The 13047-nt window shown below is 56.2% G+C and overlaps 1 protein-coding gene across 1 annotated transcript in view; it reads right to left on the reverse strand.

Moving 5' to 3' along the window:
- Positions 1 to 6673, reverse strand: part of UNC5A (unc-5 netrin receptor A) — a 59916-nt gene extending 53243 nt beyond the window's left edge. Inside the window, exon 1 of the mRNA XM_054513352.2 lies at positions 6399 to 6673. Within this exon, the coding sequence (XP_054369327.1) occupies positions 6399 to 6468 (70 nt within the window). The 5' untranslated portion in view covers positions 6469 to 6673. The remainder of the gene's footprint in view (positions 1 to 6398) is intronic.
- Positions 6674 to 13047: the final 6374 nt, after the last annotated feature.

Below are 13047 nucleotides of genomic sequence, written 5' to 3' on the forward strand. Positions count from 1 at the left end.
AGCCACGTATTTGCCTGGAGCTCAAGGTGACCCTGAGCCTTCCAGATGGACAGAGCTCTGACATCCAGGTGTGGGGAGGGTCCTAGCTCTGGGGGACTCACCCGTCAGGGCACTGGCCCTTGGTATCTTCAGGGGCCCCTCCCCCATCTAAGTGGGACCCAAAACCTGGCCCTTTGTGACCTACCCTGAGGATGAGCAGCTGCCACTTGGGCCTCTCCAGATTTCTGAGTCTCTCCCTCTTCCCCCTCTCAAACAGGCCTGGGATGGGCCTGTCTACAACTACACCTGGAGAAGGGAAGGAGCTTGGGCAAAAGAGAGAAAAACCGCCAGTCAAAATGCAGGCCTCCCCTCAGGCCACTGCCCTCCCACCTGGACCTGCACCCTCTCCCACAAAGATGGCACCAAGGACACTCCCAAAGTGAGGACAAAACAGTGCCCTCTGCCGTATCCATCATCGTCAATTGTTAACTAACTTTATTGAGGGCCAGGACTATGACACTATGACACACTAATGACATGCATCGGTCTATCTAATGCACACAATAACCCTGTGAGCTAGGTCCTTTTAGCACTCCATTTTATAGACAAGAAAACCGAAGTGCAGGGAAAAGCTAGATCGCCAGTTAGGACTAGGGTGGGGCACAGGGAGTGCCAAGGGCACAAAATTTAAGGAGGCTGACCCTGCGCTTGCACAACTTAATTTCCGCACCCTGGGCACCCTTGCCTCACCCTAGTCCAAGTCCTCGTCCAAACCCAGACTCCGGAACTGGCCGACTCAACCATTCCACCACTCATCAACGTGCCTGGGATTCTGGCTCCCAAGGGCCAAAGGCTGCTTGCGGCTTCTGACATCAGTGTCCAGGAAGAGGGTGGGCCTCAGGCACTGGCACTCTGACCTTCTCGGGGCCCTAAGAAGGCCTGTTTTTGCCATTAGGGGTGTTCACTGGCTAAAGCAGGGCCCTGTTTCCTCCCAAGGCAGCCTCTCTGTGCACCAACCTCTGCTCCCATAGAGTCATCAAGCCCAATGCTTAGTATACAAAGAGGCAAACAGCCCAGAGATGTTAAGTGACTTGTCCAAGATCACAAAGCAATCAAATGGCAGAGCTGGGACTAGAATTTAGTCCCATCCAGGGCCCCCACCCCTTTTGCTGTCATGTTCTGTGTCAGAACTGATCATCAGCACATGGTTCCAGGACAAGCTAAACCCAAATCATCATCTTCACAGAACCCCAAACAAAGTTCTTTGCACATTGGAGGAATCAGTGTCTGAGTCAGGCCCAAGTCCCTGCAAGGGGGTGGTGTGTGTACAGATTGGAAGGGGGGTGTTTACTTCTTCCAACTAAAAGCATGACTCCTTCCTGGGATTCCTGCCTGGGGCTGGAGCAGCAACAAATGTTTTTCTCTCTTCTCTCTGGGCTTGGGCCCTGACACCTCAAGACTCTAGGTCTGTCCTAACTCATGCCCCTTCAATGCCAGGGAAAATGGAAGAAGAAAATAAACAGCTATAGCTGTCTGCTCCATGTTGGGTTCCATCCTGGGCACTCTGTGTTGCCCATCATCTCCTTACTAACCTCAGGAAGCAGAAACGGCCCTATTCTAAAAATGTGGGAAAGGCTGGGGAGTAAAAGTTACTTGCCCAAGGTCAGGTGGGTTAGACTGAAACCCAGGCCTGTCTGTCTTCAAAGCCCCTGCCCTTTTTATACTGCCTGACAGGAAGAAGGGGCTGAGGCTCCCCAGAAGGCAGGAGGACCTGTCAATGCCATTCCCATGGGAGCAGACAAGAGGAGTGAAGGGGCGGACCAGGAGAATTGATCACAGGAAGCTGAGCTCCCTTTTGGGCAGTGAGGATGGTTGGGGCTCAGGGGCCGGACTTTCCTGGTGCTTAGTCTCAGGAGCCAGGAGTCCCAATAGGTTCTGCACCGAGCAGCCCAAGTCTTGGTGTCAATTCCATTCCTGAGGATAGGGGTGGGGCCTGAGGAAGAGGCCACCAGGACAGATTGTCAGGGACAGGATGGGCAATGCCATGGCTCTATGCCCCTCAGCCCCACCTTCCAGGGGCTTGAGTCCACAGGCTGGGGCCCAGAATGACATTATTTGCATGACAAGACACTGATCTGGGAACATCTATGCCTGGGAGGGGTGCGGATGAGCAGGGAGATTCCTACTCAGTAGCCCTGCGCATAAAACCTGTACGAAGGACCCACAAAAACACATGATCACATGAGCTGGTCTGCCATCTGTGTGAGGGTCTAAGGCACAGCCACCCCACGGTGAGGCTTTAACTTGCTCCTTCCTACCTTGGACAGGAGCCATTTCCAGCCTCCCCAGAGTGAAGCAGTCTTTGTTCAGGAACAGGGATGGGGAGGGCTGCCAAGGGGGGCAGAGTAAACTTCTCTCCCCCTCCCTAGCCATAGCAGCCCTCCCTACCTAGCCAGAGAACCCAAACACAAGTGGAGGATAAAAAGAGAAAAAATACGCACTTGACTGACCATGACTCGGAGCATGTTAGGGGCCAAGAGCAGGGTCATGGTGCTGCAGACAATGGCAATGCTCGTAGGAAGCACCGGCCTGAACGAAGAGGCAGCTCGGGCCTGGCAGTTGCCCCAGGCCCCATCTACCTCTCCAGGGCTGAGAAATCTGTCCCGTAAGCCACTCAAAGCTCAGCAATGTGCCATGGCCCTGGGAGGAGTTGGGGAGGCCTCTTGGAGGGAGCTGGATTGAAGCTGGGGGCTGAGATAAGCAGAACAGCTGGGACTGGCAGCAGCGGGGGCGGGGAGGGGGGTGATTGGCCTAGGTCTGGACAGAGCCGAAGATGTCGGCTATAGGGTGGTGAGTGTGGCTGGCGGGGCCGGGGACACCGGGTCCTGCAAGGCAAGGGAGCTATAGGGCAGAAGCCAGAGCTTGTCTGGGGGTGTGGATGCCAAGCCCATCAGCAGTTAAACCCAAGTCCCAGTGGATCAGCCCAGTCACGTGTGGTGATGCAGGTGTCTCCCTCAGGGCCCCCAGGCTCAGGGCTGGACTTCACCTTCAGGTACTGGGGAGCCACAGAAGGCTTTCTAGTGGGGTTCCAGCCTGGATACCAGGGACATTAATCAAAGTAGAGGAGGCAAAGAAAGGGGATGAGTGGGGGTGGCCACTGCACTGGTCCAGGTGGGGAAGATGAGGTAGAAAGGGGCTGGGGGGGCAGGGGTGGTGACAGAGGAAGAGAGGGAGACGAACAATGTCACAAGTAGAACTGAGCTGGAGGATCTGATGACAGATTAGACATGAAGCGTGAAGGAGACGGGAGAGCCAAGAGAGACTGCAAGGTTTCCGGCCCCGGGCTGGAGGACTAGGGGGAGCGGAAAGGCGAGGAGGGGGCCGCAGGAGAGGGTTGGCCTGGATAGAGCAGGCTCAGGCGTGCATGTATGTGGACACGTGCTCCCAGGCGGCCTCTGTGTGGAGCAGGGGTCCCCCCGCCCCAGGCTGCAGGCAGCTCCTGCCTTTGAGACTACGTGGCTTTCGTCTGCAGGTCTGGGGCCCAGGTAGCCCCAGGCAGGACAATGTTGTGGACGACAGGAGGGCTCCTGGCCCCGCACTGAGGGCAGAGCTGACTGCTCTGAGGAACCCGCCGTGGCTCCTGGCTGGGGGTTTGGAACCTGCATCAATGCCAATCCCCAGCTTCCTGAGGGAAGCCCCTCCCAGCATGGGCAAGGGGAAACGGGCAGGCCCGTCAGAGGACCAGCCCTCTCCTGGGGACACCCAGGGGGCCCTGAAGTCCAGCTCAACCCATCCCCGAGGCAAAGGGAGAGCGGGGTATCTCTTAGCCCTAAAGAATTAAGACACCCTTCCCCTAACCGACTGCTCTAGTCCAGGGGCGAGGGATGGACAGAGGCGACCAGGACCAGGCCTGAAGATGGGGGTGGGGCCTGAGGAAGAGACCACCAGGACAGACTGCTGGGGTCAGGATGGCCAATACCACAGCTTAGTGCCCCTCAGCACCACCTTCAGGGAGAGCCAGTGCCTCATGGGCCCCTCCCCCTAGGAGGGCAGAGATCTGTGGGACGGGGCAACCAACAGGTGTGAGCAGCCCACAGGGGCGGGGAGGCAGGGGCCAGCCGTGTGGCTGGGTACGAAAGGGACAAAGCTGTGGGACAGTGTGTGTGGGGGGGTGAGTGTGCTGAAAGGACAGGCTTTTGTGTGAGGCGGTGATAGAGGGTGGGCCCTTGGCCCGGGGAGCAGGAGGCTGCAGTCCTGCCGGGTCCCCGGCGCCCCCTGCCGCCCGACTGGCCGTCCCTCCCTCAGCCCCTCACACACACGTTCTTCCCTGGCTGCAGTTGCCGAGGGGATGATGGGTGGTGTGGGAGGAGGTGCGGGAGGAGCTGGGGTCATCTCAGGGCCAGCCTGCCTGGGCACGTGTGCCCAGAGCCTGTGGGGGACAGCAGTAGGGGGCCCCAGACAAGGAGAAGGGCCCCTGCATGCCCTTCAGAGGCTCCTCCCACAGGCCTGGGAGTGCGTGCCCGGAGGCCGCCTTCGGCTCCAGGGGGGCCCTGCGGCACTGGTGCCCACCTGCTGGCTCCCCGGGCAAACCGTGGACCAGGCCCCAACAGGTGCTCCAGCACCCCGGGACGCAGGTCCCCTACTCCGTGACCTTCCGAGGAATCCATGTGGCACCCCCCAGATGGCACCCTGACTCACCAGCACCCATCACCCCCTTATCCTATCCACACAGGCTCACCTCTGCAACTGCTCACAACCGTCACACAAGCACATCTGGCCACACACACACCAAGGCTGCACACACAGCCAGCCCCCGTCGTCACCAGGGCACGCATGCCAACCCACAGCCCTCACACGTGCTCACGTGGGCAACATGCAGATATGGCCACACAGCCTTCTCACACACAGCCGACTCAGTAAACATTTCCTGGGCGCCTACTTGGTATCTGGCAACACCTCCCGTGTGAAGAGCATGAACACCCCCAGTTCACCATGATCAGCTCACCCACCCTGCACCCCCTGAGGGTTGCACACACAACCCGAACACGGATATGTGTGCAATATGAACACACACCCAGCAGCAGTGCAGCCTCCCAGCTCGATCAGGATTAAAAGGGGAGGTCATGGGGCAGGAGGGTTTGTTAAAGTGAGGATTGGGGGGGGTGATGGGGTGTTGGAAGACGGATGGGGTACAGCAGAGGGAGGACTGAGGGGGCAGACTGGGGAGGGCAGCCAGGCAGAATGGGTGCAGAATGTGCTACGCAGAGACCATTTAAAGAAACAGCCATCAGCCTCAGTCATCAGGCTGGTCTCAGCTCTCACTCATTGATCTCCAATCAGTCTGGCTTCGCATCTCAGGAACCCCCACACTGCCTTCTGACCCCTAGGATTAACAATGGGCCAGCAAGGCTGGGAGGCGTCCCCCAGGTTCTCAGGGCAGCAAGAATCAAGAATTGCTAGGTGAGCCTCATGCCCCCTTGATCACACAAATGACCCCCTCCCCATACACACATAAGCTCAGCTCTGCTAAGTGCATGGATGGGGGGGGGGGGGGGCGGAGATCAGAAGGCCCTAACAACTCAGCCTAGGTGGAAGCTCAGGGAGAGCAGACAAAGGATGCAGGGGAACTCCCCCCACCCCAAGGGAGGTGGGCTGAGAGCTTAGTTACCAAGCAGGTTAGGGTGGCCAACGGGACATGAAGGGAGGAGGAAGGGCGGTGCAATGAAAGGGAGAAGGGAAAGCGGCAGCGGCCCCACAGTACACAACTCTGGCCCCCCACGCACCAAGGAGGCTGGGAGCCACAGCCCTGGCCAAGGGCCACGGGCCTTTGACTGTGCGGGCTGCAAGGGCTGGGGGCTGGCTGGTGTATGCGCCTCCACGCCTGAGTGTGTGCGGGTGCGAGCGTGTGGCGGGGACAGAGGAGGACACTGTGTTCTGGACGTGGGCAGAGGCCAGGTGCCAAGTCGGAATTGTGAGTAGTTGTTTGGGTCAGATGCTACCGGGAAGAGGCAGGTATCTTAAGCCCCTTCCTCATTTTCCTGGGCACTGGGATGTGGTCAAAATGCTCTGATCTGTGACCCTCAAAGTCAGGCTCCCCCGGGCGTTGATTCAAACCCCCGACTCTGCTCTGGGGCCGGGCAACCAGCAAACTTCCCCCGCCCGGAGGCGTGGAGCATTTACACTCGCCAGCCCCGCGCGCTGACAGCTGCTCCAGCACTTGGCAGAACCCAGGCTTCCGGGGAAGCGCGCGGGGATGCTGCGCAGCAGCGACAGGCGGCCCCCGCGTCCCGCCTCGCAAAGTTTGGCCTCCGGGGGCTTCCAGCCGGGTCCGGCAGCGGGGGTCAGGGACCCCCCTAGAGCAGCGAGCGTTCGCGCGCACAGTCCCCCGCAAGCCTCCCCAGAGCGCGCGCGTGACTCACCCGAGCCGTGGAGCCAAGCGGTGAGGACTATGCCCAGGAGCGCTGGCCACAGGCCGGGCCGGACGGCCATGGCCGCGGGCGGGCAGGCGAGCTGGCCGGCCCGGCGCGGGGCCCCGCAGGCGGGAGGGCGGCTTTCAGCGCCTCAGCCCAGAGCCCCAGCCCGGGGCGCCCCCGGGGCCCATGCCAGCGGACTGCGCTGCCTCCGGGCGGCCGGCTGCGGGGCGCACGCGGTGCGTGGCTCCCCTGGGCACCGGGAGCACAGCAATGCAGCCGGGGCGGAGCGCAGCGCCAGCCGCGCCGCGCACGGAGCCAGCCGCCGCGCGGAGCCCGCAGCCGGGGAGCGGGCCGGCGGGCGCCGCAAAACCCGGACTGGAGCAGCGGAGCGGGGCGGCGGCAGGGCGGGGCGGGGGAAGGAAGGAGGGGCCGGGCCGCCCCACGCCGCGCGCGCGGGCCACCCCCAGCTCCGGGGATCCCTCCCGGCGTTGCCCGAGGCTCCCCCGGGGAGGGGTTGGGGTGGTGGGCGGGGAGGCCTCCCACCGCCCCGCGCGGTCTCCAGGGACAGGGCCTGGAGTCCGAAACCCGGAGTGGATCGGTTCTCCGGATCCGGGCTCTCCCAGGCCCGCCAGCCTGCGTACAGGTGGCCCGGGAGGGGCCCAGGGCTGCGGCGACCCCGGCGCGGAGCCAGCCTGCAGAGAACGGCCTGGGGCAGGGGTGCCCGGGGCAGGTTCCGCTGCAGTCCTCTCCCCCCACCCCACCCCACTCCCCGCCTCCCGGCGGTGCTCCGAGGCCGTCAGCGTGCTGCGGTACGCCACCAGCCCGCGGCTTGGATAGGGGACTGCGGGAGAGCTCCCGGGCCCTGGCCCTCGCGCAGAGGCGCTCGGGCAGGCCAGACTCAGGGCCACCCGCAGTCCCAGCCGTGTAGCCTGGTGGACCCCAGTGTGACCCAAGATTTCTCTAGCCCCGTGGCGCCTTTAGCTTAAGGAAAACAACCCCAGGGCACAGCGTCTCTAACTGGGCGCGCGGTGTTTGCGCCCTGAGCGCGCACGACGCCAGAGACGTGGCGTGAAGGACTGAGCCGGGCTTTGGAAGCTATGGAGACCCGGGGTAGGGTCTAGGCGCCTCCGCCTTTTAGCTCTGTGACCTTGGGCAAGTCACGTCGTCTCCCGGAGTCTCCGTCAATGACCGCTGCTGGAGTCTCCTGCTCCCCACCCCCATTCCCTAATCTGGTTAAAGTAAACAGAGGGTTGCCTGGAAGGAGAAAGAAAATGACAAACGCGCAACATACACACAGGGCGAATGGTCAGAAAAAGAGAGGGTCCTACTCTGGGTCTGGAGAGGGATGAGAAGGGTGAGGGCAGGGTCGCAAACTAAACCGCCTACAGGGACCAGTCCATAATATAAATTGGTGCTGCCCGCTGGGTGATATAATAATGGTCTGCGCTTCCACAAAGAGATAGGAGCTCTCCTATATTTCTTGAAACCACGAGGCCCTCTCTCGGTCTGTCTTTTGTTTCCCACTTTTGATAGAGAAGGGTTATGAGAAATGTTTTGCTTTTCTCTTAACTGGTATAAGAACCATCAGCCATCCACTTGTATGGACGCTGGGCTTCAGCGCCAAGGAGGCAACGGCGGCGCCAGAGACTGGGGGGCATAGGATCCCATTGCAGGGGGCAACTGGCTCTTCTACTCCAGGTGCCAGCTGGTGTCGAACTGGGGCCCAGTATGGCCATATCGTTCAAATTTCCAAGACAAGCCACTGTATGAGAAATCTTGGGATTTAAAATTTTTAACTAAAACAGAATTTTTATTTTATTTTATTTTATTTTACCTCATGTGAGCCCCGATGAAAATGTCCACAAATGTCCAACAGCTTCCAGTTTTTGATCTCCGCTTTGGTGATTGCTTGTATGTAGGCTGTGTCTACCTGATCTGCCCAACTGGTGTGTGTGTGTGTGTGTGTGTGTGTGTGTGTGTGCGTGTTGCTAGGAACAGCGTATGCCCAGGCTGCTCCTTCAGACACTATGCCTCATGGTGCTCCGAGGGAAGAGGTGGGTAGGAGAGGTGAAACCTTACTAGGTCCATCATTTGGGGGCACCTGGTAGAAGAGAGATAGTTAGGAACTGGGGTTTAGGCACTGAAAAGAATGAAGTACTGGGATTGGGGGCTGGGATATAAGATATCATAATGGTCTCTGCTGGACTCTGCTATGTCCTTGCCTACATTTATAATTTGATCCTCACATGCAATCCTGTTAAATGAACATTATCATCCCCGTTATACAGATGAGGTAACTGAGACTTAGGGAAGAGAAGTGCCTTATGTCCAGGGCCAACCTTATTCAATGTTTGCGGGGCTAGCTAAGATTGGTCCTAGGGGGGCTTTGATTTCAATGTCCATGCTCCTTACATTTCCTCTTCCTGCAGTTTTTGCTCTGGGATTAGAATTTGGGAATAAGGTTTGGGGAACAAGAAAGGAAAGGTTCTCTATCTCTCTTCAGTTCTCTGCTGTGTTCACTTCGCTGGCCTCCTTCAGCTAGAGTAGAATGATCTGTGTAGCAGTCAGGATAGACTAGATTATGTCATGGTAACAAACAGTCCCCAAATCTCAGTGGCTTCCATCAACAAAGGTTTATTTCTCATTTGTTCCTCATGGGTCTACTGCTCCAGATTATCCTCCATTGAGGACCCACGCTGACAAAACAGCCACTCTCTGGAACATTGTTGGTCAGTGGGGCAGAGGAAAAGAGAGCTCTGGAGGTACACCCACCAGCAATCAATGGCTCAGCCCTGAAGAGACACATGCCACTTCCACTGACAATTCATTGGCCAGAACCGGCCCCATGGCCCCATCCAAAGGGCCAAGAAGTGCACTTCTCCTCCATGCCAGCAGCTGAAATATGAGGAAAGTAGCATTAATGATGACCACTGCCTCAAAGCCCAGCATGATTGGGCCCCTCCTACCTCTGTGACCCTTCTTAGGCCCTAGCCATGGTGGCCTCCCTTCTGTTTCTCCAGCATCCAAGCTCATCCCCACCTCTGGACCCTCCCATTTGCTTTTCTTCCTGGGACACTCTGTCCCCAGATCTTCACATGGTTGGTTCCTTTTAGCCACTCAGGCCTCGGCTCAGCTGTCCCCTTCCAACTGGTACTCAGGGCATGTCAGGAAAAGGAGCAGGGATGCCCTTGCAGAGATGGAGCATAAATGTCTCACCTGAATTCTGCTTAAGAATCCAGGTTGGAGGGGCGCCTGGGTGGCTCAGTTGGTTAAGCGACTGCCTTCTGCTCAGGTCATGATCCTGGAGTCCCTGGATCGAGTCCCGCATGGGGCTTCCTGCTCGGCAGGGAGTCTGCTTCATCCTCTGACCCTATCCCCTCTCAGGTGTTCTCTCTCTCTCATTCTCTCTCTCTCAAATAAATTAAAAAAAAAAAAAAAGAATCCAGGTTGGAAGGCTGCCAGGAAGTGCTTGTCTCAGGCTCAAAGGTAGATGGTCAGATAGGAGGTCTCCTAACATCTTTAACCTTCCTTGCCTTTGAGCCTCAGACTCAAAGGGAGGGAGAGGCCAGATCCTGCCTAGGCTGGACCCTCCAACAAGTGTCTGTGGCCCCCTTGCAATATCCCAGTGACTGTGCATGGGTTTCACCTCCCACTGCTCTGCTGGCCAGGGATTTCTCCTCACTAGGCAGCAGGAATCTGCCCCTCATTGGATTCACATTCTGGGACCTCCTCAAACCTCTCTCCCCCCTCCCCCCATGTTCATTTCTGTTATTCAGAAGACTCTTACTCCTTTTTTTTTTTACTTCAGAAGACAAAGTCTGGGTCTATCCTGAATTTTCTCCCTTTAGACGAAATAGCTCTGCTTCTGTTGCTGGCATAGCAACAGAGCCCTGGGGCCCTATCCTTGCCACCCTGGCTCCCTACTGCAAGTGCTCCCCACCAAGGCTGCTCCTCTGAAGGCATCTCTTGAAGGAAATTGGCACAGCTCCTGCCCACGTGGCCTGATGCATTAGTAAGGTCCCAATCAGCTGTTGGTGCCCACTGGATGGGGGGCCCTCTAAGCCTATGGTGAGGCCATCACTGCCTTGGAGATGTGCCAGAAGGTCCTGTGATGCTGGATAAGATGTACATCTTCAAGGGCCTGCCCATCCTGATTCGGATTCAGTATGTCTGGGGACGTGTCTAGGAATCTGTGTTTTTACCACCCATTCTGCCTGCCCCCCCAGCTATTTATACTAGTACCAGTGGTCTGAAGACTCCACTTTGAGCAACACTGCCCTGTGTCTTTGCCATAGGCACTGCCAACAGCTGGATGTTCCCCATCCACCCTTGGGACACTGGCTTTCTGAATTTAAGTGCAGAGACTTCAGTTCATCCCAGTTCTATTCCATTGTATTACATCTAATCCCTCTTTCCTATATGGAGCCCTCTCAGGATGTGGAAGCTGTCGGGCAGGGTACTTGCTATTTTCTTCAGCTTCCTGTCATTCCCAGATGAGATTGGAAGCCATAGATTCTTTCAACCAAGTCCATCATAAACAGGTCGCTGAGGGCAGGACCAAGGAGAGAGCCTAGTGGCCCCCCTCCAGACTACCTTGTCAGTTGCACTAGGGCAATAAATCAATATCTCTTTCATCCACTCAGGAAACCTCTGGCCACACCATCCTTCAGCTCACATTTCACTGCTACACCCACAAAATAAACAAACCCTACAGAGCCCCAGATTCATGAGTTTTGTCCTAATCTACCAGGCCAATAACTGAAACAAGAAATTAGTTCGGTGGGCTGGACTTGCTCTTGGTGACCCCACATTGGCTCTTTATAGTCCTTGCCTTGATCCAAGCATCCCTATTTGCCCCCTGCTCAGCATCCAGCTTCTGTCTTCAGGAAGCAGCCGCTTCCCGTCTTTCCTTCAAGGAATCACCCTTCCCCACAATCAGTGTATGAGATTCATGTGGGGGTACCCCACCCCAGTTCCAGAGGACAGCACATGCTTCAGGTCTAACCACTCGGCATCCACTGTTTCTTGAACCACAGTGATTCACTTAGGGATGGACATGTGACCCAAACCAAGTGCTCAGGCTCTTTTCTAGGATTTTTGTTAGAACTAAGGAGAGAAAGAATTTCTTTTTTTGCTGAACTTTGAGCAGAAAAAGAGGAGATCCTGGTGCTGCCACCATGAGGAGCACATGCCTGAGACTGAGCCTGGGCAGGAAAAGCTGAGCCTGGAGAAGAGAGACATTGAACATTGGTTCATCATTCAAGCCCCCTGGGTCCAGCCGCTCCTGAAGCTGCCAGATACACTCCTGGTTTTTCAGTTACATGAGCCAATAGATTCCTCTTTTTGTTGTTTAAGCCCATTTGGGTTTCTGTCATGTGTACTTTAAAAAATTATACAGAATCATCTTTTATAAAAATCTGTTCTCGGGCCTTGCCCAAGATGGAACAAGCATTTATTAATGCCTACTCTTTGCAAGGCTTAATGCCACCTAGTTGGGGAAACTGCAGCCTGAGGGAAAAGACATAGATGTCTTCCCAGTTGTAAGTTAGGGTGGAATGAGAGCCAGGTCATAAGACAAGTGAAGAATGTGTGGGTGTTAAAAGGGAAAGAGAACTAGAAACGAGCCTCTTCAGAGGACCCTTAGTAATATCTGGACCAGTCTCTTCCTCACACAGAACTCCAACATCCACCCATCCCTGAATCCAACACACACACACACACACACACAGCATGCCAGCACCCACTCAATCTGCTCCTAACTCAAGTGCACTTCCCACACCCAAATCTCCCACATGTGCAAGCCCAGCAACTGAACATGATCAATAAAAACACGTTTCCCGTATGTATTTACATACACGTAAAAACACTTCCACATATCCCCACTTCCTTCCTGCACCGACTATTGCACTCTCCATGCTGCCCTGTGCTATGGAGAACTTTGTGCCTGAACCTCTCCTGTGCTGTGGACATCTCCTTGTCTTGGCGCCTCCAGAACCAAGGACAGGCCCAACATTTCTTGAGATCTCACCTTGTGCCCAGCACAGGACTAAGGTCCTTAACTGGTTTATCTTTTTTTTTTTAAGATTTATTTATTTATTTGACAAGAGAGAGATAGCGAGGGAGAGAGCACAAGCAGGGGGAGTGGGAGAGAGAGAGGGAGAAGCAGGCTCCCCGCTGAACAAGGAGCCCAATGCGAGGCTCGATCCCAGGACCCTGGGATCATGACCTGAGCCAAAGGCAGACACTTAACTGACTAAGCCACCCAGGCGCCCCTTAACTGGTTTATCTTTTTCAATTCTCACAACCGTTGATGAAATAGATGCTATTATCATCCCCATTGTATAGATATAAAAACTAAGGCAGAGAGAGGGGATGCGACTTGCCTAAAGCCACTTAGCTTGTAAGAGATGGGGCAGGATTTAAACCTAGAAGATGCCCCAGAAATGTTTGCTAAGTGATTGAAAGAATGTTCAGTTTAACAAATGGTTTTATTAGAGATGTATATAGCACACACACACAACACCCATACACAAAAACTCAGAAACACGCACAGAGAAACATACACACCCAGAGACAACCTTCCCCGCTCCATGAGCTCCATGGCGTCCCAGATTCTGAGGGGCTACGTAGCCCCCATTTCTGGTTTCCTCAGTCA

Source organism: Mirounga angustirostris, unplaced genomic scaffold, assembly GCF_029215605.1.
Source record: "Mirounga angustirostris isolate CCGP_5_RB_7025 unplaced genomic scaffold, mMirAng1.0.hap1 SCAF_7, whole genome shotgun sequence".
NCBI classification, from domain to species: domain Eukaryota; kingdom Metazoa; phylum Chordata; class Mammalia; order Carnivora; family Phocidae; genus Mirounga; species Mirounga angustirostris.